This window comes from Rhinatrema bivittatum, chromosome 5 (genome assembly GCF_901001135.1).
Source record: "Rhinatrema bivittatum chromosome 5, aRhiBiv1.1, whole genome shotgun sequence".
NCBI classification, from domain to species: Eukaryota; Metazoa; Chordata; class Amphibia; order Gymnophiona; family Rhinatrematidae; genus Rhinatrema; species Rhinatrema bivittatum.
This window is the reverse complement of record NC_042619.1, coordinates 218274695-218301082: the sequence shown is the minus strand read 5'-3', so window position 1 is coordinate 218301082 and position 26388 is coordinate 218274695. Positions and strand designations below refer to the sequence as shown.

Genomic DNA, 26388 nt, shown 5'->3' with positions numbered 1-26388 from the left:
GATGATGGCTTTCAAGGATAGGAGCCTCGCCAAGGTAGCTTCCAATGCTGCCTTCTTGTGCATGGGACATGATTCTTCCCCAAACTTGTCCGGAGGGAGATGATGAAAGTCCAGATAATATTCCTCCCGGATAATGGCAAGGACCCACTGGTCCGACGTGATCTCGACCCATCTGGGGTAGAAGAGGGTTAATCTGCCCCCTATGGCTCCGTCCACCAGAGGAATCAGCGGATTCTCATAGGGAGGTGCGGCCGGGACCCGAGCCTGCACCCCTCTTGTGCTGCTTGGTCCGAAAGGACTGATTCCTGGCCTGAGAACGTGGTGCCTGGTAGCGACCCCTGTAAGGAACAAAGCGCTGTGAACTCCTGCCCTTGGAAGGCCTTGGAAAAGCGCGCTGACTCCCTCTGAACCGATCTTCCGGCAGTCTAGGCACTGGAGCGGCACCCCATGTACTGGCCAGTTTATCAAGGTCGCTGCCAAATAGGAAAGAGCCCTTAAAGGGCCATCTGGTGAGGCATGTCTTTGAAGGCGCATCAGCTGACCATCTCCGGATCCAGAGCTGCCTCCTGGCGGCTACGGAGGATGAAATCCCCTTAGCTGTTGTCCGGACTAGGTCTGATGCAGCATCCGAGAGAGCTGACTCCATTTCAGCTGCTGGAGCGTTGTTCCTAACCTGTGACAAACAGGCACGCGTCACCACTGTGCAGCAGGTTGCGATCCGCAAAGATAGAGCTGCCACCTCAAAGGCCTGTTTCAGAATGGCGCTTTTCCAAGGCCCTCCAGGGGCAGGCACTCCAAACTGCTTTGGAGACGGAAATTACTGAGTTGCTACGCTTCCTGTGGGGATATATATACCCCCGTGCTGACGTCAGATCCGTCTCCAACTGCTAGCATGCGGATACTATCCCATTTGTTCTGAGTCCATTTGGCTACACGCCAGGAAAACGTGGCTTACCTTGATTCGATGAATGACCATGTATGAAGGCAGCCGAGGGTGGGCTGCTGTCCATCTGTCTATACTAAGGAAAACGAAATTATCAGGTAAGTAATTTCTCCATTTCCTAGCGTGTAGCAGATGGACTCAGGACCAATGGGATGTATAAAAGCTACTCCCGAACTGGGTGGGAGGCTGCCCGTGGTCCAATAAGAATTGCTCTTGCAAATGCTGTGTCCTCCCGAGCCTGGACATCCAGACGGTAGAATCTGGAGAAGGTATGGATGGAGGACCACGTTGCCGCCCTGCAGATCTCGGCAGGTGAAAGCATTCTGGTTTTTGCCCAGGAAACTGCCTGGGCTCTGGTGGAATGGGCCTTGACCTGTAGAGGTGGTGGTTTTCCCGCTTCTACGTTGGCCGCCTTGATGACTTCTTTGATCCAGCGAGCGATGGTTGCCCGTGAGTCCCGCTGTGCAGGACGAACAGGTGGTCCGTCTTTCGTACTGGTTCTGACATTTCCAGGTATCTGGATAGTAGCCTGCCGATGTCGAGATGGCGTAGAGACCGGCCTTCTTCCGATTTCTTCAAACCCTCCATCGTTGGTAATGAAATGGTTTGGTTGAGGTGGAAGTGTGAGACCACTTTGGGGAGGAAGGAGGGGACCGTGCGTAGATGGATGGTCCCCGGGGTGATTCTGAGAAATGGATCACGGCAGGACAGTGCTTGTAGCTCTGAAATGCGGCGGGCTGAGCATACGGCCAGCAAGAACACCATCTTTAGGGTTAATAGACGGAGAGACAGGCCTCGGAGGGGTCTGAAGGCGGATCCCGCTAGGAATTCCAGGACGAGGTTGAGGTTCCACAGGGGTACTGGCCACTTTAGTGGTGGGCGAATGTGTTTGACCCCTTTCAGGAATCTTGATATGTCTGGGTGCGCGGCTATGCTGTTGCCCTTGTTCCTGGGGCCATAGCATGACAGCGCTGCCACCTGTACCTTGATTGAGTTGAGGGACAGGCCCTTCTGGAGTCCATTCTGTAAGAATTCCAGAATCATGGGGACTTTAGAGGAGTGTGGTTCGATGTTGTGATCTTCGCACCAGGCCTCAAATACTCTCCAGATCCTTATATATGTTAGCGATGTGGAGAACTTGCGTGCTCGGAGGAGGGTATCTATTACTGCCCCCGAGTATCCCCTCTTCCTCAGTCGGGCCCTCTCAATGGCCAGACCGTAAGAGAGAATTGAGCTGGATCCTCATGAAGGACGGGACCTTGTTGTAGTAGGTCCCTGTGTGGGGGCAGGGGTAGAGGGTCCCCTGCCAGTAGTCTTCTCATGTCTGCGTACCAGGATCTTCTTGGCCAGTCCGGGGCCACCAGAAGAACTAGACCTCTGTGTCGCTGAGCCTTGTGGATGATTGCGCCCAGCAGGGGCCATGGGGGAAAGGCGTATAGGAGAGTCCCCGGTGGCCAGGTCTGTACCAGGGCGTCGATCCCTTGTGACTGCGGATCTCGCCTGCGACTGAAGTATCTGGGTACTTGGGCGTTGGATCTGTTTGCCAGAAGATCCATGTCTGGGGTCCCCCACCGATCCACTATCATCTTGAAGGCTGTGGTTGACAGCTTCCATTCTCCCGGGTTTAGGCTTTCCCTGCTGAGGAAGTCTGCCGTGGTGTTGTCCTTCCCGGCGATGTGGACGACGGAGATGTCCTGGAGATTTGCTTCCGCCCAGGATATCAGGGGGGCTATTTCTAAGGATTCCTGTTGGCTTCTGGTTCCGCCCTGCCTGTTGATGTAGGCCACCGTGGTGGCGTTGTCCGACATCACTCTGACCGCCTTGTTTCGAAGTCTGTGGGCAAACTGTAGGCAGGCTAGCCGGACTGCCCGTGCCTCTAATCGGTTAATGTTCCACCCCGACTTGACTTCGTTCCACCGCCCTTGGACGGTTAGCTCTTCGCAGTGTGCTCCCCATCCGTGTAGGCTGGCATCTGTGGTGAGCAGGGTCCAGGTCGGGGAGGATATTCTTGATCCCCGGCTCATGTGGCTGGACTGCAGCCACCACCTTAGCTGGGTCTGAACTCTGGTCGGTAAAGGTAGATGCACGGTGTAGTTCTGGGATCGTGGACTCCACCGTGATAGGAGTGAGCGCTGCAAGGGTCTCATGTGGGCTCGCGCCCATGGAACCACTTCCAGTGTGGATGCCATTAGACCGAGGACTTGTAGGTAATCCCATGCTGAGGGCCGGGTGGCGCTCAGCAGGGTCTGTTGTCGGTCCCGCAGCTTTGATCTCCTTGTGGGGGTCAGACTGACCTTGTCCTCCTTGGTGTCGAATCAGACCCCTAGGTATTCTAGCGACTGTGATGGCTGTAGGGAGCTCTTGTTTGTATTGACTACCCATCCTAGGCTTTCCAGTAGAGTTATGACTCTGTTGGTTGCTTGGTGGCTCTCCTCCGGTGATTTTGCTCTGATCAGCCAGTCGTCCAGGTAAGGATGAACAAGGATTCCCTCCTTCCTGAGTGTTGCCGCTACCACTACTATTACCTTGGTGAAGGTCCGCGGTGCAGTGGCTAACCCGAAGGGTAGTGCCCGGAATTGATAGTGGTGATTCAGGACCTTGAAGCGTATGTAGGCTGGTGTTCCTGATGGATTGGGATGTGCAAGTAGGCTTCCGACAGATCCAGGGATGTGAGATATTCTCCTGCCTGTATTGCACGTATGACTGACCGCAGGGTTTCCATTCGAAATCTTGGGACCCTTAGGTGTCGGTTGACCGACTTGAGGTCCAGGATGGGTCTGAACGTACCTTCTTTCTTGGGTACGATGAAGTAAATGGAGTAATGCCCGGAATTTATTTCCCGTGTTGGTACCGGGGTTATGGCCTCTAGGGTCAGGAGTCTGGTCAGAGTAGCTTCCACTGCCGCCCTCTTGAGGGGGTCGTGGTAGGGAGATTCCACGAACTTGTCCGGAGGGGTTCGAAGGAAGTCCAGGTAGTACCCCTCTCTGATGATGGCTAGGACCCACTTGTCCGAAGTTATCTCGACCCATCTGCGGTAGAATAGGGTTAGTCTGCCCCCTATGGCTTCTTCCCTTGGATGGGTCGGCTGCATCTCATTGTGGGGTGCAACTGGGGCCTGGACCCGAGCTGGTTCCCCTCTTGCTGTGTTTGTTCCGAAAGGACTGGTTCCTGCCCGTAGGGCGGGGCGCTTGGTAGTTGTTCCTGTAAGGGTTGAAGCGCTGTGAGCTTCTGCCTCTGGAGGGCCTGGGAAAGGAACGCTGGTTTCTCTTTGTCTTGTCTTCTGGTAGACGAGGTACTGGAGAGTCGCCCCATTTGTTAGCCAGCTTCTCTAGTTCGCTGCCGAACAGGAGGGATCCCCGGAAGGGCATTCTTGTGAGGCGTGTCTTGGAGGAGGCGTCAGCCGATCAATTTCGCAGCCAGAGTTGTCTCCTGGCTGCCACTGTGGATGACACTCCTCTGGCTGCCGTGCGTACTAGGTCGGAGGCAGCGTCAGTGAGGAACGAAAGTGCCGGTTTCATGTCTTCCCCCGGGGTGCTGTTCCTGGCTTGGGATAAACAGGAACGTGTCACCACTGTACAGCAGGTCGCAATTTGTAGAGACATGGCTGCCACCTCAAAGGCCTGTTTCAGTATGGCTTCCGTCGTGTGCATCCTTGAGGGCCGCTCCTCCCTCCACTGGTATGGTGGTGCGCTTAGCGACCGCGCAAACTATGGCATCCACCTTGGGGCATGCCAGAAGCTCCTTGGTTGCTGGATCCAGGGGGTACATGGCCGATAAGGCTCGACCCCCTTTGAATGAGGATTCCGGTGCATTCCACTCCAGGTCAATTAGCTGTTGTGCTGCCTGTAAGAGGGGAAAATGGTGAGACGTCTGTCGAAGGCCTTCCAGCAGGGGGTTCATTCTAGGTTCCCCCGGGGTGCATTGGCCCGGGATAGCGAGTTCCGACAGGCATTGAGATACCAGGTCCAGAAGCTCATCCTTTGAGAAGTGTCTCATGGTTTGATGCGGCTCAGTCCCTGAGGGGAGTTCTCCCTCCTTGAGGGGCTCAAGTTCTTCCTCGGATAAATCCGTTTCCCCGTAGGTGGGGCTTCTGGGTAGTGGGAGCCTGTGCCTAGGACTCGAGGGCCCTGGGGCATGAGGATCTTCCGGTGCATATGGATGGCCGGCCCGGGGTTCAGTCTGCATCTGAACAAAGGCGTGAATCCCTTTAAATAACTCCACCCAGGAGATCGATGCCGGATCTAGGTTGAGGGGCGCCGGTTCCCTGGGGGTCCCCGTCTGTGGGATGGGTTCACTGGGGCCAGCTAGGTCCGGGGTGCCCCCTGAGGAGCTAGCACTGGGACCCGGGTGGGACTGGCCCTGGACTGGATCTCCCAGGGCCTCCTCACAGTGCGCGCATAGGGCGTCTGCTTCCTCGCTCTGTGCGGCTCTGATGTGGCATGCAGGGCAGAGGCCTTGGGCTTTTATGCCCATCTCTGGAGGTGCCGCTTCTGTGGACGCGTAAGCTCTTATGCGCTCCATTGCGTCTGGTATATGCATGCCGGTTTTGCTCCGAGCCATATATATGCGCCTTGTACTGTGCGCGAAGCTTATGCGCGGAAGTCTTAATGTGCGCTTAAGAATGTGCGCCCAAATTCTTGTGCGCCTATAATGCGCGCCCCACTAAAATATGCGCCCAGCTGTTTTCGGGCACCTATAATATGCGCTTAGCTTAATTTGTGCGCTCGATCGGGCGGTGGGTGGCGAAGAAGGCCAAGATGGCGACGGCGAGCAATATGGCGACCTCCTTGGAAGGTCTCCACGTGGGCAGACCCTGTTCCTCCTCGATCTTCGGAGACCGGTTAAATAGAAGATGTACGCCTTACCTTGTCTTCGGCGCTTCCCGGTTTCGTCCCGGGCGGTCTCCGGCTGCGGGGGGAGAGGGTAAATACCTTCACTGCCGCGCTCGAGGGGATGCACCCGCTGCCTCTCAGCCACGCCCGAACTCCTCTCGCTCGGGGGCTAAGTCCTCGCCGCGATTCGGCTCCGGACCGAGGCTGCCTCTATGCCGCGCCCAAACCCTTTTCGCTCGGGGGCTAGGTCCCTGCCGCGATTCGGCCACCAGACCGAGGCTCTTACCTCCGAGGGACCACGGAAATCACCTCGGGAAACTCAACTGGGGGAGGGACCCGAGGGTATCACCGCAGGAGTGCGGGGCTCGTCTTCAGGTAGGTTTTGTTCTTTAAATTTGTTCTAACGCTCGGCGAGTGTGAAGATAGCTCCTAACTGCTTTGGAGACGGTAAAATACTGAGAATCTGCACTTCCTGCAGGGGTATATGTACTAGGTGCTGACATCAGATTGAAATCTGATCCGTCTCCAACTGCTAGCACGAGTACACTATACCCATTGGTCCTGAGTCCATCTGCTACACGCTAGGAAAAATCAATTTTATTATGGCCCCTACAGTAATGTAAATGCTTGCACAATGTAATAAAGATGGCTGGTCCTTAATGTCCTCTTCCAGAAAAGATCCCATATCCTGACATCTAACTGCAGTAATTTAGTAAGCATTAGGTGCCAATGTACAATCTAGTCCAGGAGCAGTGCATTTTACTCACTCTTTTGGTCCTCCCAAGTATGCTCCCTGTAGTTCTTATTTCATTCTCGGCACTTCCCTCTGGAGAACTGGTCTCAGAATGAGTTTTGGAGACTTCCTTCTCTGAAACACAATGGAAAGAACACACAGTATTAACCTATTGGTGCTAAGGTCTGGTCAAAATGTTCTTCATTGCAAGCATTGAGATGTGCACTTAAGGGTAAATTTTTAAACCATGGCGTGCGTAAATCCCTGGGTTTACGCACGTGGCTGAGCCTTACGTGCGCTGGGCCAATTTTCAATTTTCAAGCACAATTAAGAGCAGGGGCCTGAAAAGGGGGCGGTCCGGGGAGGGGGGGCAAGGAGGGTCGGAGCTGGAGGTGCCGGTAGAGCGGCCATTTGCTGCTGTGCCAGGGAAGCTCGCACCAGCAGTTGGCCGGCGTGCGCAAGTTGCTTCTGCTCCGGAGGAGCAGCAACTTAAAAAAAAAAAAAATAGGTAAGGAAGATTAAGTTTAGGGAATGGGAAGGAGAGGGGAAGGGGAAGGGAGGCTAAGGTAGGAAGTTCCCTCCCAGTCTGCTCCTTAATTGGAGCGGACTGGGAAGGCTACGATGCATCACCGCACAAAACTAGCTAAAATCTCCTCCCCCTTGCACATGCCGCACACACGGATTACAAAATCCAGTGCGCATGTGCACACAGCCTGCCAATTTTATAACATGCGCACGCATGTTATAAAATCATGCTCGCTGGGTAGCGCACGTACATGGAGACATTTTTTTAAATTCTACCCTTAAGGCATTTTTCTGAAGGACCTACAGCTTGCTTTTTCTAAGCTGTTAGAAAACAGACTATAGCAATTTCACTTTTTCCGTAAACTGCTGAAGATGTAAAAATCTGTTCTTGCAGCATCAATCTTCCATGCCCTACACTGGCCTTTCTGCTTTCTGTTATCTCCTCAGCTCACGATGCCCCTGCCGCCTTCCCCCAAGACTTTCCATTCTTGGCCCCTATCTTTGGCACATCCTCCCCCTTGCAATGTCAGGTCCTTTCTTGTCTCTTTTGAACAGTGCATACCCATATGCTGGACACATTGTAACACACACACAGAAAAATGTCTGAATAGCACATATGTGAAACTTTGTAGTTAAGAGTGAAGCCTTTATAACTGCCAATACTGCTCACAAGCTTCACTCTTATTCCAATTTAAACATTGCTCTGCATTTGTCTCCCTGCAAATCCAGTCTGCAAACACATTCAGCCTTAAAAATAATCATTGGTCAATAGTCAATCTATTCATGATAACAAACATAACTGTTTTTTTAATTTCTTCCTTTGCAAATAAAATATTAGGTCATAACCCAACTTGAGTCAGTTAAATAAGCATGTATCAGTAAAGAATTATGGTGCACTTATCTGCTTGTCTTGCATGAATCATTAGATGTATTAGATTGATTAGCCATATGTTGAATGCCAGTTTTCAAGATATCATCTTGCCCGATGTCAACTACAACCCCCAATTAGTTGACCATCATACTAGGCTTCATCGGCCTGTGTGACCACTTATTGCTCAGCCTTATATATAATCATTGGTCAATAGTGCAATCTATTAGTGGCTGTGTAGATGTAATTTTACCTCTTCACACATCGGTTTAATGGTATCTGAAAGCTTCTTTGTCATTTCCACCAAAAGTAGCATAATGTCAAGAGAACACTTATTGAGAATGATATCCATTTGTTGACAAAATATTAATCATCAGCAAAAATGGAGGGTTCTAAGTTAATATGTAACCCTCGTGGAATCATCTCCATTTTGATATATTGTAGCAAAGTAGTTGTATGCAATTCTGCTTGAATGAGCCATTTGTGTGATGTTAATAAATCAGTCCAAGTAGCAGAGTCTAATTTGTCTGTGTTATCCAATAAAAGGGTGCCCTATAATGCTTGGGCAACATGCTGTTCAGAGTAACTAAAAGCATTGGACCACATATTGTAGATATTGACTAATGTTATCAAAAAGAGGTGGCAAAAAACCAATGCTATTAGCAAAAACTCACAGTCCACCCAAAAGAATCGTAGTGAGGTTGAGTGGACAACAGAAAACTATAACCACAATTTCCTCCTCTCTCCATTCTCAATAAGTGTTCTCTTGACATTATGCTACTTTTGGTGGAAATGACAAAGAAGTTTTCAGATACCATTAAACCGACATGTGAAGAGGTAAAATTACATCTACACAACCACAAGAGTTTAGACAATTATGAGAAAAAGTTGCATTAGCACAATCAATTGATTGAAAAATTCAAACATGAATAAAATACACAATTTTAAGCGAGATGAGAAGGATTATGCTTTGGGTAACATCTACCTGTGGCAACAATGTGAATAAGCCTAAAAAAGTAGCATTTGCTCTCTTCTTGGATGATTCTTCTTCCAGGTCTGATGAAGAGACTACATCTTGCGTAACCCGACAAATTCTTTTTTAGAAGATCAACAAGGCAATTTCAGGAATTTCAGGAGATATCAGGGATGACATCCCTTCTGCACTGCCAGAGGAAACCTGTGGCCCGAATCAGAGGGGAACCCGCAGACACGCTCACAGATTACATGCAATCTATCATAGTTAATATATCGGATTTGAGATTTACATCAAGTCAACTGGCATTGCTGGCATCTTTCTTTTGTTGTATTCAAACAATATGATCCTTTTTTGTATCGCTTAGACCTGTTTCATTTCTTTAGGAAATTACAAATATCAATACATTTTTCTCAACGACTGGCAGAAATTGATATATCTGTGGTCCATCCAAAACCTTTTGGGTACCTCCGGGGCCTATAGACCCCCATATTAAAACTTACATGGACTTGGAGTTACATGATTTGACAACAATTGAATCTTCCCACATCAGACCGCAATTTAATTTGAGTAAGTCTGAACAGCAGCCTTGCGTTCTCTTGCTATGGAGACCTCGGTTGTCATTAAACAAGCTGATAAAGGTGGAGCAATTGTTATTCAAAATAAACAGCAATATGAGGGGGCGCTATTGAGCAGCGCTACAAGATGGCTGCATAAAAGCTACGCTCCCTCCCCGAGCTCTTTAGCAGCTTAAAACAGCATACTATCTGGGTCGATTCCAGCGGTGAAACCCACGGGATCTGTGGCAGAAGGGATCGGGATGGCCGCGAAAAAGAAAACCGCCGACCTAAAGCGTTTTTCCTTTAGCAAAATAGCTGATGATCTCCCAGCGGACGAGGGCTGAGAGCAAGGCCTGCCGCAGCGGGATGGATTAGAGGAGGCGGCCGCGATGGATACCGGCTCGGCTGCAGGGGAAGAACGAGCGACGGGAGGCCTACACCCGGACATCCCCACCAGGTCCGAAATAAGATCCTGGTTTTGTGAGATTAGAACGGACCTTAAAAATTACAAAGCGGACCTGCTAGCTAGTATGGCCGACCTACGAGAAGATCTTAACTCCCTGGGGCGCCGCGTGGACGACATAGATACCCGGATGGACAGCCAAAGCGCAAATCTAGACTCGCTTCATAGCCACACTCAACAAAATTCGATTAACTTGGAGGCCGTGCAAGAAAAGATTGAAGACTTAGAAAACAGGGCTCGGCGCTCTAATCTCTGCATTCGCGGCGTGCCGGAAACGGACCTGTTCCAAGACTGCATGCAAACGGCGGCGGCCATTTGCACAGCGCTGATAGTGGAGCACAAAACATCTTCGGCTGAGCCACAGTCTGACCCGATAATAGTGCTGGAGCGCGCGCACCGTGCCTTAGGTCAGCGGCGAGATAGTCAACCGAGGGATATTGTTCTTAAATTTTTAAATTTCCAGCAGAAGGAGGAAATTATCTCTTTGGCAAGGGAGCACCCCGGATGGACATGGCAAGGTTGTACTATTGCTTTCTATAATGACCTGGCGCCCTCCACTTTGCAAAAACGCTTTTTACTCAGAGAAGCCACGGCGGCCCTTTGTCAGGCAGAGATTAAGTACAGGTGGGCATTTCCCTTTGCCCTGTTATTTCAGTATAACGGGATTTCTTACAAAATTAAATCCTTGGCGGATGCAGCGCATGTCTTTAAAGAGGCGGGCCTGGCTCACTCATTTTCCGCTGAAGCATCCACGACGAAGCAGCTCATGCCTGACGCTACTCCAAGATGGCGGCGGCCGGGAGCTGGCAGGGGACGTCTGCGGAGGCAGCCCACTCCAGTTGCTGTACCCTCAGCTGAACATGGCTGACTGGTTAGCGCGGGACTATGAACATGTTGTTGGTGATGGTCTAGCTCTTGGCTGTTCCTTTCGGGCCTGACCGGTCTCATTTTCTTTCTTTTTACAGACCGTGGGTTTGGGTCTGTATTTATCTGTTTACTACTAGCAGCACCTGTTTTCTAATACCATTATGTGATGTTTTACCCAGATGGAACGTTTAGTAAGTTTATGGCTGCTCTTTGATAAGTTGTTATTCAGGTTTTTTCAGAGGGCTGGGGGGGGGGGGGGGGCTAGAAGTTGGCCTCCAGCGCTGCTCACTGATACCCCCCAGGGTGGAGGTCCGCGTGCCTAGTCCGCGGACACATTCGGTACAATACCCACGTGAAACAGGGGTCCCATTAATGTCGGTTCAAGTACCACAGTATATCCAGAACTTCATCAGCAGGATGGGGCCCACTCAGGTCGGGCTCCTCACTGTTGCACTTTTTCTGCTTAAATATAGTTTGCCAGAGTATCTCTTTCAGCGTCATTCTGTGCTATATGTTTTCCTATGGTTCGAATAGTTTCCCTTAATGTTAGGGGATTAAACACCTATAGGAAGCGCTTCCTTTTTAGGCAAGAATTATACCACCAAAAAGCGGATATAGTATATGTGCAAGAAACCCATTTGCGGCCTCATCACGGCCATCTATTGGAACATAAATCCTTTCCAAATGTATATCACGCTGGTTGCACTAGGGGTGCCAAATACACGGGGACGGGGATACTACTGTCCTCTTCTTTGGTTTATGAATATTTAACACATGTTGCGGACCCTAACGGCCGTTTTTTATTGCTGAAAATTAAGCTGGGAACACAGGTATATACCCTGGTAGCTGTTTATGCCCCCAATACGGCATGTGGGCCCTTTTGGAAAGAAATCCAAACTCTATTGTTAAATCATGCGGAGGGCTCTATAGTCCTCGGTGGCGATTTTAATATGACCTTGCAATAAGGCTTGGATAATTTGGCGACTTCTTCCCATGTGCCACATTCGGCCCGCAAGCACTTGAAGGCCTTGATGGCCGATTGGACTCTTATTGATATTTGGCGAGTCCGTTACCCCCAGTCGCGATCCTACTCGTTCTATTCCCACCTGCATGACAGCTATTCCAGAATCGATTATTTTCTAGTGGATAAGCAGTTGGGAAATAGGGTCACCAAAGCAGACCTTGATGTTATATCTTGGTCAGATCATGCTCCTGTTTTTTTGGATATAGATATTAGTGATGGTGATCGGGGGGATTGCTTTTGGAGACTCAATGAATCCATCCTCTCTGACCCCTTATTTGTTCAAACGCTTGAATCTCAGCTTTCTGAATACTTTAAGATTAATGATACCCCAGATGTCAACATAGGTATGATATGGGATTGCTCCAAAGCGTTCGCTCGCGGCCTCTTACTTTCTAGAGCGGCAGCTTGCAAACGCCGTAAGCAACAAGCCCGGAGGGCTCTAATGCAAAAAATTAGACTCCTTTCCCAGGAACACATGCGAACCGCATCCCCCCGGTGCTATCAAAAATTGCTTGCGGCGAAGGCGGAACTTTATAAAATCGATAACGCACAGCTGCTTCATACTCTAGACCTCACAAAGCAGGCATACTATGAGGGGGGGGGGGGGGACAAAGCAGGGCGGTTGCTGGCCCGCAGTTTGAAAGCTAGACTGGCTCGCAATACCATAGCTAAAATTAAGAACTCTAGGGGTGACATGCTGACAGCTTCCAAGGAAATTCGGGAAGCCTTTACAAGCTTTTATGGCCAACTGTACCAAACGAATGACAAGATCCGTCAAGACGCTATTATACAATATTTACATGTGGTTCCAATGCCGAGCCTCACCTTGGTGCAACAGCAAGCTTTGGAAGCCCCCATTTTGGAAGGGGAGATACTTGCGGTCATTAAGACTCTTAAACCGGGCAAGGCCCCAGGCCTTGATGGCCTATCGGGTGTCTATTACAAGAGATGCGCGAACACTATAGCGGGACCAATGGCACAATTCTTTAATGGCTTACGTACAGATGGGGTTATTGCGCCCCAAGCTAATGTAGCGGGCATCACGATCTTGCCTAAGCCCGGGCGAGACCAGACACAATGCGCATCCTACAGGCCCATCTCATTAATTAATGTCGATCTTAAAATCCTGGCCCGGATCCTGGCTCTCAGGCTTAACAAATTTCTTCCCTCACTTATCCACAGTGACCAAGTGGGCTTTGTGCCACATCGAATGGCCGCTGATAATATCCGCAAGGTGTTAGATTTAATGTGGTGGGCTCAGAGGCACAGGGTACTGGCGGCATTGCTTTCACTAGACGCCGAGAAAGCGTTCGATTTGGTACACTGGCCTTTTCTTTTCTCCACTTTACAAAATATGGCATTTGGACCTCATTTTCTCCAGTGGATCCAAAAGCTTTATTCTTACCCACAAGCAAGGGTCAAGGTGAATAATGGCTACGGGCCCCCTTTTGACATTGGTAGAGGCACCAGACAGGGGTGCCCATTGTCGCCCTTATTATTCGCCTTGTATTTGGAACCCCTTACTATTAAACTTCGTGAATCTTTGGAGGTTAAGGGGCTTGAGATAGGGGAACATCGGTACAAGTTGTCCTTATTTGCGGACGATGTTCTATTGTTCCTGTCTGATCCATTGTTATCTCTCCAGGGGGTTCAACAGGAACTAGATGCCTTCAGTGCTGTGTCCGGTCTGAAGGTTAACCTGGACAAATCCGAGTTGCTTAACATTAATCTCCCCTCGGAGACTGTGCAAAGGATAAAGGACCGCTTTCCTTTTAGATGGGCGAAATCTCATATTAAGTACCTGGGAGTGCGTATATCATCCCAATTGTCTGACTTGTTTCAATTAAACTATGCTCCCCTTGCTAATAAGATAAGCACTGATTTGAGTCGCTAGAACCGAGGCCTATACTCCTGGTTAGGAAGAATTGCCATTGTCAAAATGAGTGTATTGCCGAAATTCCTGTATTTGTTTTCCTCTCTACCAGTTTATATCTCTGCCTCTATTCTTCGCAACTGGCAGCGCAGGATTTTTGATTTTATATGGCACAGGCGACCCCCCCGGCTGCCCCGTGCTCTTCTCTTTTTACCAAAGCCGCAGGGAGGTTTGGGGGTACCTAACATTTTGCGGTACTATCAGGCTGCGCAACTCCGAGCTCTCCTGGATCTTAACCACACTACCTCACCCAAACAGTGGGTTCAACTCGAACAGGCTATGGTGGGACGGATGGCAGTCACCGCTATGCCATGGCAGCCGCGGGACGGTTGGGGCCCTGTGCATTGTATCCCTTGGGCCCTTGAGACCACATTGAGAATTTGGGGGCAGACACACAAACAGCTGGTAGGAGATTATCAATATTTTTATCAATCGTCTTTAGCTTTCAATGATCGATTTAAATCGGGCGGCACCTCCTCATACTTCCACAGCTGGCGAGAAAAGGGGATATTCACTATTGGGCACTTCATTTCCCAGGGGTCAATCCTATCAGTAGAACATTTAGCTCTTAAATACAACTTGCCCCCCCTCAGTTTTCTAGCACATGCCCAAATCACTCATTTCATCCGCACCCTACAACGTACTGGCTCCCTCCGGCCAGGCAGATCTATCATAGAGTCCTATTTCCTTTATAGTGACCTTCTCAAGGGGGCCATTTCTAAGCTCTATCAATTATTTTTCCCACATAGAAACATAGAAACATAGAAATGACGGCAGAAGAAGACCAAACGGCCCATCCAGTCTGCCCAGCAAGCTTCACATTTTTTTCTCATACTTATCTGTTTCTCTTAGCTCTTTGGTTCTATTTCTCTTCCACCCCCACCATTAATGTAGAGAGCAGTGATGGAGCTGCAACCAAGTGAAATATCAAGCTTGATTAGTTAGGGGTAGTAGGGGTAGTAACCGCCGCAATAAGCAAGCTACACCCATGTTTATTTGTTTTACCCAGACTGTGTTATTCAGCCCTTATTGGTTGTTTTTCTTCTCCCCTGCCGTTGAAGCAGGGAGCTATGCTGGATATGCGTGTAGTATCAGTTTTTCTTCTCCCCTGCCGTTGAAGCAGAGAGCTATGCTGGATATGCGTGAAGTATCAGTTTTTCTTCTCCCCTGCGGTTGAAGCAGGATATGCATTGAAAGTGAAGTATCAGGCTTATTTGGTTTGGGGTAGTAACCGCCGTAACAAGCCAGCTACTCCCCGCTTTGTGAGTGCGAATCCTTTTTTCTTCTCCCCTGCCGTTGAAGCAGAGAGCTATGCTGGATATGCGTGAAGTATCAGTTTTTCTTCTCCCCTGCCGTTGAAGCAGAGAGCTATGCTGGATATGCGTGAAGTATCAGTTTTTCTTCTCCCCTACCGTTGAAGCAGAGAGCTATGCTGGATATGCATTGAAAGTGAAGTATCAGGCTTATTTGGTTTGGGGTAGTAACCGCCGTAACAAGCCAGCTACTCCCCTACTTTGTGAGTGCGAATCCTTTTTTTCCACATTTCCTCTTGCTGTTGTAGCTTAGAGTGATGTTGGAGTCACAGTAACCATGTGTATGTTTATTGAATAAGGGTATTATCTCCAGGCAGTAGCCGTCATTCTGGCGAGCCACCCACTCTTTATTGACGGCCTCTTGATTTTATGGATCCACAGTGTTTATCCCACGCCCCTTTGAAGTCCTTCACAGTTCTGGTCTTCACCACTTCCTTCGGAAGGGCATTCCAGGCATCCACCACCCTCTCCGTGAAGAAATACTTCCTGACATTGGTTCTGAATCTTCCTCCCTGGAGCTTCAAATTGTGACCCCTGGTTCTGCTGATTTTTTTCCTATGGAAAAGGTTTGTCGTTGTCATTGGATCATTAAAACCTTTCAAGTATCTGAAAGTCTGTATCATATCACCTCTGCTCCTCCTTTCCTCCAGGGTGTACATATTTAGATTCTTCAATCTCTCCTCATAAGTCATTTGATGAAGACCTTCCACCTTTTTGGTCACCCTTCTCTGGACCGCCTCCATCTTGTCTCTGTCTCTTTGGAGATACGGTCTCCAGAACTGAACACAATACTCCAGGTGAGGTCTCACCAAGGACCCGTACAAGGGGATAATCACTTCCCTTTTCTTACTTGATATTCCTCTCTCTATGCAGCCCAGCATTCTTCTGGCTTTAGCTATCGCCTTGTCACATTGTTTCGCCGACTTCAGATCATTAGACACCATCACCCCAAGGTCTCTCTCCTGCTCCGTGCACATCAGCCTTTCTCCCCCCATCGAATACAGTTCATTTGGATTTCCACTCCCCATATGCATGACTTTGCACTTCTTGGCATTGAATGTCAGCTGCCATGTCTTCGACCACTCTTCCATCTTCCTTAAATCCCGTCTCATTCTCTCCACTCCTTCCGGCGTGTCCACTCTGTTGCAGATCTTCGTGTCATCCGCAAAAAGACATACCTTACCTTCTATCCCTTCCGCAATGTCGCTCACAAAGATATTGAAAAGGACCGGTCCCAACACCGATCCCTGCGGTACACCGCTTAAAACCGCTCTCTCTTCAGAGAGAGTTCCATTTACCATCACACATTGTCTTCTGTCCGTCAACCAGTTTGCAATCCAGGCCACCACCTCGGCACTCACTCCTAAGCTTCTCATTTTATTCACCAGTCTCCTGTGAATAAAATGTCTCCACATGGCCTCGAACAGTGCACTTTTGTCAAACAATGGGAGGCTGATCTGCATATCCAGCTGGGGCAACAAGCATGGGGAGATATCTTGCAGTTGGCCAGACAATGCTCGATATCAGCTAAGCTCCAGGAAAATTGCTATAAAATGGTGTACCGGTGGTACCACACCCCTGATAAATTACATAAATTTTATCCCCACATCGAAGATAAATGCTGGCGCAACTGCGGAGCAGTGGGTACCTATTTACATATCTGGTGGCACTGCCCTATAATTGCCTCCTTATGGACGGAGATATTTGCCTGGCTTAGCAACATACTGGAATTACATATTGGCCCAAATGTCAGAGTGGCATTGCTGCACGATTTTCCTGACCAGGTGCCCAAGAAATATCACAGGGTTTGTGCCCAATTGTTTATTGCTTCCCGTAGCCTGATAGCTGCTAACTGGAAATCTGGGAATATTCCCTCGCTCACAGAGATTAAAGCTAAATTCATCTCATATTATCGCTTAGCCCATTTGACAGCTGCCCGTCACCACCGCTTGGCTGCCTTCAACATCTCTTGGAAGCCCTTTGCCAACATTTTAGGCATGGGATAGTCACTAGTATTGTTGGTCTGCTATTGGGATGATATTGCATTACCTTTAACTGGCACTCCTTCCTGTGGTGTGTGCATAATCTCCTATGGGAACTTGTATTAGATGTGATACTCTATATTAATCAGGATGATTTGTTTATCTATACAGGCAGACTGTGGATGTACGATATCTATTTACCAAACTATGTCGCCATAGTGGGCGGATGGATAAAGAGCTGTGTAATGGTACCCTGTCAGGGGGAAAGGGTGGGGGAGGGGGGGAGGGAGGTTAGTTCTTGGGATCGTTCTTGGGGTTTGAGCGATCCTCTGTTCTGGAATGTTTAATGTCTGCTTTCTCAGCTGATGTTATGGTTATTTGTTACACTAAGGATATGAATAAAAATTGTCAAATTTAAAAAAAAAATAAACAGCAATATTTACAGGAGTTTTATTTCAACCGTCAGACCGCACAAATTACAAAATATTGGATGGAGATCCTGTTTCCTCCCTACAAAATACAATATCTGAGTTGGTGGAACATGGGCGCACATAAGGAAGCTGCCTGATTATAGAGTTTCCTAGAACACTTATCTATATGGTTCCTAAAATTCATACAAACTTGGAATCCCCTCCAGGTAGACTTACAGTCAATGCTATTGGGTCGATTCTGGAGCTTTTGTCAATTTTTGTGGATAAGTTTTTGCAACCATTTGTACCCTTAGCTAGATCTTGCATTATAGATCCAAAATATATGCTAAGGATCCTAGATACAATTTCTGGTTTCCAAAATGCATTCCTGGTCACTTTGGATATTAAAGCTTTATATATAAATATTCCACAAGACCAGGCTCTTTTGATTATACAACAAACTTTGGATTCTAGAATTCGTCCACAACGGATACCACAAAGATTTTGATGTCCTTGGCATCATTGGCCCTTCAAGAAAATTACTTTTTTTGATGGTACTTTTTATAAGCAAATCCATGGGACTGCCATGGGAGTCACTACAGCTCCAGATCTAGAAAACTTACATATGACTTTTTTTTTAAGAAAAATTTCTATCTCCAGCTCCAATGTTCCAATATATACCTGTGTGGGTCAGATATATTGATGATATTTTTTTCTTGTGGCAATCAGATGAGTTCAGCCTTATTGGATTAATACTTTGGATGCAAATTTGCATTTTGCAATGACATATTTTGAAACGATTCATTTTTTGGGTATTACCATCTCTAAATACGAAGATACATTCCAGACTAGTATATACAGAAAGGGGCGTATTTTCAGAGCCCTGCTCGCCTAAATCCGCCCAAAACCAAGCGGATTTAGGCGAGCAGGGCCCTGCGCGCCGGTAAGCCTATTTTACATAGGCCTACCGGCGCGCGCAGAGCCCCGGGACTCGCGTAAGTCCCGGGGTTTTCGGAGGGGGCATGTCGGGGGGGCGTGTCGGGGGGCGGGCACGAACCAGGGGGCGTGTCGGGGGCGGGCACGAACCGCGCGGCGTTTTCGGGGCGTGTCGGGAGCGTTCCGGGGGCAGGCCCGGGGGCGTGGCTACGGCCCGGGGCGGCCCGGGGCGTGGCCGCGCCCTCCGGACCTGCCCCCAGGTCGCGTCCCGGCGCGCAGGAGGCCCGCTGACGCTCGGGGATTTACGCCTCCCGGAGGGAGGCGTAAATCCCCCGACAAAGGTAAGGTGGGGGCTTAGACAGGGCCGGGTGGGTGGGTTAGGTAGGGGAAGGTGAGGGGAGGGCAAAAGGAAGTTCCCTCCGAGGCCGCTCCGATTTCGGAGCGGCCTCGGAGAGAACGGGGGTAGGCTGCGCGGCTCGGCGCGCGCCGGCTATACAAAATCGATAGCCTTGCGTGCGCCGATCCAGGTTTTTAGCAGATACGCGCGGCTCCGCGCGTATCTACTAAAATCCAGCGTACTTTTGTTTGCGCCTGGAGCGCAAACAAAAGTAGGCCTATTCGCGGAGTATGAAAATCCGCCCCAAAGCCTACAGATAGAAACACATTGTTACATTTTGACAGTCCATGCATTTCGTTTGAAATCTAATCTACCTGTTGGTCAATTCCTTCGACTATGCTGCTTATGTTCAAGTAAGACTGAATTTCTTAATCAAGCGGATATATTGTTTAGGAAATTTTTGCAGCATGGATATCCTTTTTCACATATAAAACGAGCGTACAAAAGAGCTAAACATGCTGAGAGGCAATGGCTCTTATTGGATAATAATTTGCTTGAACCATCATCGTCTATAGTTTGCACACTGTGTTATGCTTCTAAGTCTACTGCTATAGCATCGCTCATACACGGTCATTGGCCGGTTTTGCAGATACATTCTATTTTGCTATGGCACCATTAATTGCCTATACAAGAGGTAGGAACCCATGTGATTACTTAGTGCATTCTTTCATGCCTCAATCATCTGTATGCGATCAATCACTACCGGCTGGCCACTGGATAAATTGCTCAATGTGTGATCAGGCTCTGACTGGCACTGTCTGGTCAGCCAACATGGGAATACAATATAAAACAGATATCTACCTTGATTGTTCTAATGTTGTCTAAATAATCTGTTGCCCATGCGACAAATTCCATGTCGGATGTACTAAACGTTCCATCAGAAATCGACAGATAGAACATCGCAGCTGTATTCAAACTTCTAAATTACAGGCTCCTATGATACAGCACTGCATTCAACTATTCTATCAATTCAAGGGTGTACAGTGGAGGGTCATAGGTTCAATTGAACCCAAGGGGGGGGGGGGGAATCCTAGATGGCTTCTCAATCGAAAGGAACAAAGGTGGATCTTTCGCTTAAATACGGTCCAACGGTCTAAATAATGCAATAGAATGATATACTCTATTGTAATATTTCATCGATAAGAGTGAAGTCTGACTATTGATCCTGTTTAGAATGTTCTAATATCATACAACAGCATGTTGTCATCTGAATGACAGCACTGTTAACTTAAAATGATGAAACAGATGTCTTTCTGGTCATCATTTCTGGTTAAAAAAGAGCATCATTGATAGGAAAAGCCCATACCAATCTGTGTTTGTTGTTCATAGTCATGTTGAATTCTGAAGAATTTTTGCGTTTTCAACATATTGGTTTTTGCAGATGCTTCCACAAAAAAGTCCCTTGAAGAAGAGCTAGAGGAGCTTGAAACACGGTACCATGTCAGGGGTTGTAGTTGACACTGGGCAAGATGATATTTTGAAAACCAGCATTCAACATATGGCTAATCAATCTAATACATCTAATGACTCATGCAAGACAAGCAGATAAGTGCACCATAATTCTTTATTGATAAATGCTTATTTAACTGACACAAGTCAGGTTATGAACTATTTTATTTGCAAAGGAAAAAATTTAAAAAAAACAGTTATCACATTTTTTTTTTAATCACAAATAGATTGTACTATTGCCCAATGATTATATATAAGGTTGAGCAATAAGTGGTCACACAGGCTGATGATGCCTAGTATGATGGACAACTAATTTATTGCAGTCTGCTTTTATAATTGCGTTATATCAGAGGAGAGGAGGGACATTGTGGTTATATATGTCTTTCTTATAAACATTAGATATTCCTTCTTTAGCAAGCTGGTCTCAAGGTGGATTACAATCAAATTTAAAATTAAATTCCTACATTTGTGACTCATTTTACATAGGCATAGGGAAACACAAGCGGGAGGCATATTAAGAAGGGAGTTCCTCTTGCTATCTTCATCACAATTGTCACATTTTTGAATGGAGTTTAGGGAAAGGCCTGGCTGAATAGCCAAGCCTTAACTCTTTTCCTGAAGATAAGGCAAAATGTCTCAAGGTGAAGGGATAGTGGTATCCTGTTCCATAATTTTGGGGCAAGGCAGCTGATGTATCCCAGCTGCCCTTGGACTGTACTTGGCAACAAATAACGTAAAATACTAACAGAAGCAGAATGCTCTTGCAATGATCTATTTAGCACTTTGATACAACTCTTCAGACCCAACTGAAAAGTGAACCATTGTGAATATCTGAACATTGTTGTACCCTTTTTAAAAGGGAAGCTTTGTTCATAAAAAGTACTGGTTTTCTTTTAAGTATATGTATCTAGACATAACTGGCTTTCAGATCATTGCGACTCTTGTATGGGAGTAGATCAGCATTCCTTTGAAGAACATAAGTACAGTCCAATCAACTGCTATTGTGCTGGAAGTAAACACTGGTAGATAAACATGGTTTGTAGAATCCCAACAAAAAACATCTGCAAGCTGTTTTACACTGATGCTGCTATTTCTTGTTTTAAAATACGTATCTTTGTACTTCTTATTTAAATGGTAGTGCAGAAGTGCTAGAAATCTGGTACAGTGCATTGTAGCTCTGGTCATGGTGTTACCTCAACACTGCTTTCTGAATGTGAAAATGTTACTAGATACTGGAGATTGACTCCAGATGTCTTTATTTATTTATTATTTTTATATACCGACATTCGATCTCAATCGAGATATCACACCGGTTTACATTCAGGTACTGTAGGTATTTCCCTATCCCCAGAGGGCTTACAATCTAAGTTTTGTACCTGAGGCAATGGGGGGTAAAGTGACTTGCCCAAGGTCACAAGGAGCGACAGCAGGACTCCTGGTTCATAGTGCACTGCTCTAACCACTAGGCTATGCCTCCTCCCAACTGCTTTAATGTCCTTACATTAATCAGGGACTTGATCACTGCTTCTTTGATTGACTGAATGGAGAAATTCTCTTACCTGTTAATTTTCTTTCCATGAAACATGCTACACCAGTCCAGTGAGTCCTTATAGATGGGTTATGTGCCCCTACCAGCAGATGGAAGCAGAGCACAAAAACTTTCTCCATGACATCATCATCACTATGTATTGGTGGTAAAGCACAGAGAAACTCCAGTATATCCCTGAAAAAGCACCTAGAAGAAATTGCATTAGTAAATTTGTAAAATCTAAACCACAATGATATCAACATTTCTGAATAGAGAAACCTTCTACATCCTCCCTATTGCCACAAACAAGATAAAAGGAGAAGACAGCACAGGAGAACAACTACAGAAACAACAGATCAGAAATATTTACACACAGCAATTAAGACCACAAATGATCTATGTAGGTCTAACTTCCCAGGAGGGTCCTGCACTAGTGTAGCAGAATTCATGAAAGAAACTTAACAGGTAAGAAAATGTGTCCTTCCATTTCATCCTGCTACACCAGTTCAGTGAGTCTTTACAGGTGGGAAGTACCAAAGCCCTACTAATGAGAGAATAAAGAAGTTAGAGTCACCCAAAGGACTCCACCTCCTTAAACTGCACCATCATTAGCCCTGTCCACCCCTTGACACTCCTCCTTAGAGAATGCTGGCAGAGTGATAATATTGGTTCAAATGAAACAATGACACCACCTTAGGTAAAAAGGAAGGAATAGGTTGAGGGGATACTAAATCAGAAGAAATGACCAAGAAATGATCCCTACAGGACAGAGCCTCATTCTCAAGAGATACAGCAAGCAGAACAAATTTCCACCAAAAATATGGCCTTCAGCCTAAGGTCCTTCAAAGAAGCCCATTTCATCATTGGCTCATAAGGAGAATTGACTAATGCCTTCAAAACCAGAATGAAATCCCACCAAGAAACCAAGCGTCTAAAAGGCAGACGCAATCTCTAACTCCACGAACAAAATGAACCACATCCAGATGGGCTGCTACTGAACCACTCTGAATCTTGCCTCTACAAGAGGAAATGACTGCAACCTGCACTTTCAGAGAATTCAAGGCTGAGCCTTTTTCCAATCCTGACTGAAGGTATGCTAAGGTACACAGTGAGTCAGAACTCCAAGAAGAAGATTACTGTGTTTTGTAAAAAGATTAAAAAATATGCCAGACTTTAATATAAGCCAGAGATTTGGAGGATTTAGGAGCATCAACAAAGTGGAAATCGACAAGGATGAATAAGCCACTTTCCTCAAATAAAACCTCTCAGGAGCCAGGTCATAACAGAATGGAGAAGGGTCATTCATGACGATCAGACCCTGAACCAGGAGACCGTAAGCATTTGGCAGACGGAGAGGAGGTCTGGCCTGAAGCTTTATCAGATCCACATACCATGGTCTCTAGTGTCAATCTGGCACCATGAGGATCACCCAATTGGGTATGGTCTCAATCCTGCAAGCACTCTGCTTATCAGTGGCCAGGGAGAAAGATATAAAGGGGTCTTCCCTTGGCCAAAGCTGCATTAAGGCATCCAGGCCTTCAGAGTTGAATATTTTTGTGATGACTGAAGAAGCGAAGAACCTTGGCATTCCTGCCAGTGGCCATAAGATCTATGTAGGGCATGCCCCACCTGTGAAACACATGAAGAAATGTGTCTTGACTTTGCTCCCACACACCAGGATCTAGAAGATTTCTGCTAAGATAGTCTGATTACATATTTTCTTGTCCTGCAATGTGCGCCTCTGACAAAAGTTCTAGATTTTCTTCTGCCCAAGGGAAGAGAAGATTCATCTTCTCAGACACTCCCCCACTTCTGGTTCTTTCTTGCCTGTTGACATATATGATGGCTGTCACATTTTCAGACAACATTAGAACCACTTTCCCCTTGAGCAAATGAAGGAAATGGCAACGAGCCAACATTTTGCTCTGGCTTTCAAATAACTGATAGACCAGGAGGCTCCTCTGGAGTCCTGCATCCCTGAACACCTGATCCAGGCAATGAGCTCCTCAACCATCATGACTAGGATCCAAGCTGGAGTCAGACTGACATCCCACATCAGGTTCTGAGGAAGCATCCACCTAGAAGGCTGATGAACCTCATTGTCCTGAGATTGAGGGGGGGGGATCATCGAGATAGCAGAGCAGCTTTTAGAGTCTCACGTGAGTCCTGGCCCAAGGCACCAAGTCCAGAGCGACTGCCAAGGAGCCCAGAAACTGAAGATAATCCCAGGCCCTTGGGTTTGTCAGAGCCCTGAAGTTTCAAACCTGTTGGAGCAACTTATCCATTCTTTCTGATGTGAGGTATACACAACCTAGTTCCATACTGAAATGTGCTTCCAGGTAGTCCAGGACCTGAGAAAGAGTAAGGCTGCTCTTTCAGTTTACAATCAAACCCAAGCTTTCTAAAACCTGAAACACTTTGCTGGATGCCTGTATACCTTCTTGATAAGACTTTGCTCTGATCAGCCAATCGTCCAGGTAGGGATGAACCAAGACTCCTCCTCTGCGAAAAAATGCCGCTACCACCACAATTATTTATTTATTTATTTATTTATTGTTTTTGTTATACCGAGTTTCATGATAGGCATCACATCAACCCGGTTTACAAATAACAAGGAGTGTAAAGCATAACGTAACGTAAAAAACAATATTTTCAATAAGAACCTTGAACTTTAAATACAGTGAATCAGAAAAAGGGAGAGGGAAAGTTACAAAAAACAAGGAAAATAAACTTGGGATGGAAGGGGAGAAATTGAACAGCACAATATTTACATTTCAGCCTATTGATACATTAGAATAGCAAGTGAAAAAATAAGACTATGAAACGGTACATAGGTAATCAAATGAATAAATATGACAGTTGTGAATGGTAATAGTATGATAAATATTCAGCAGGAATTAGTGAGAGAGGGTTTGAGGTTGGTTGATTCGTGTTTACATTCCATTATTGCATACGAGTTAGTGCTAGTGAGAGGAGGTTTTATTCAAGGCTTGGAAATGCTTTTTTGAAAAGCCAAGTTTTTAGTCTTTTCCTAAATGTTAATTTTAGTCTTTTCCTAAATGTTAATTTTCCTAAATGTTAATTTTAGTCTTTTCCTAAATGTTAATTTTAGTCTTTTCCTTAATGTTAATTAACTTTGTGAAAGTCTGCAGTGCTGGTGCCAGCCCAAAAGGATGCACCCAAAACTGAAAATGTTTCTGCAGAACACAAAACCAGAGGTACCTCTGATCCTCTCACCTGATGGGAATATAGAAGTACGCTTCCAACAGATCCAGAGAGGCAAGGTACTCACACTTTTGCATCATCGGGATGACCGAGTGCAGTGTTTCCATCCTGAAATGAAATATTTTGGCTGTTCACCCCTTTCCGAATGGGCTTGAAAGATTCGTCTTTTTTGGGCACCACTAAAACTGAGTAATGAACAAGACTCCTCTCCACGTAGGGAACTGGAACCACCGCCTTCAATAACTGAAGCTACACAAGAGTATCGAGCATTGCCTTCCGTTTGGTGACTGGGAGTATGAAGTTCTAGTGTGTTACCCAGATGAATCACATACAGAACCTACTAATCTGAGGTTAGCTGGCAGCTATGCGGTCTGCAAGTGACCGCATAGCTGCCAGCTCCGTGGGTGCTTAAGCACCCCCAATACTGAACAAACTCCTTCACTTTGTGTAGGGAAGATTAATTTTTATTGTATTTTGGCGCAGCCAGAGTTAACCGGATAGATTATCTGTCTAACTTCGAATACTAGAGATAGCCAGTTAACCTATCCGGTTAACTCTGGTCCTCCCTGGAATGCCTATCTCCTGCCCCAGAAATGTCCCTGACTTATCCAGTTAAATACTAGCCGGATAACTTGTTATCCGGCTAATATTTTGCCAGACAAACCATTTAATATCACGGCTAAGCCATTTAGATGGATAACTTTTCAGTTATCAGTCTAAATGGCTTTTGAATATTGGCCTAGTTACGTTTTCTAGGCAGTTTTTATTTATTTTTTATTTATTGTTTTTAATTATTTTTATATGTTCTTGTTTTTATCAATTTATTTACAATTTTATTTTAATATCTAGTTTTGGATTGATTTTGATTTTGTTTTAGAATGTCAACACCTTTGTGTTATGTTATTTTGAATGCTACTGTGAATATTTTGTTGTAACCTACCTAGTATTTTAGATAGCTGGGATTTACATTTTATAAATAAATAAAAATACTGACACATTAATCAGCTACTAGTTAATGATCACTTATACAAATGTAGAAATTGTCAGCAGAAAGGACCACTTGGTTAACCCAAATGCTAAACTGTAGTATCCTACTGAAGCACGATTTGAATGTTTGCATCATATCTCCCTCTTCTCTCTTCTTGTGAGTGCATCTTTAGCTTCTTAATATCTCTCCATGTATGGTTTATCCTGCAGGTCATGAATCATTTTGGTGGCCCTTCTCTGAACTTCTTCCACCTTATCAATGTGTTCTTTTATAGATATGGTCTACAATATTTATTTATTTAGACATTTTATATACCGTCGTTCCATATACAGATCACAACGGTTTACAAATTGACATTCATAATTATAACATAATTAACAGACAAAAATAGTTACAGAGGTGGTATGCAAAGGTAGACATTTATCTAGCAAATCTATCA

At 46.5% G+C, this 26388-nt stretch overlaps 1 protein-coding gene across 4 annotated transcripts in view; it reads right to left on the bottom strand.

Annotated features, from left to right (window-relative positions):
• The window catches only part of RPGR (retinitis pigmentosa GTPase regulator), a 266732-nt gene that overhangs the window by 5566 nt on the left and 234778 nt on the right, over window positions 1-26388 (bottom strand). For 3 of the 4 annotated variants that reach the window (XM_029603193.1, XM_029603196.1, XM_029603194.1), the window contains one exon: window positions 6543-6643. In XM_029603193.1, coding sequence (XP_029459053.1) covers window positions 6543-6643 — 101 coding nt within the window. Of the gene's footprint in view, window positions 1-6542; window positions 6644-21767; window positions 21944-26388 lie in introns of those variants that run through there. The other variant, XR_003856998.1, reaches the window with a different exon arrangement.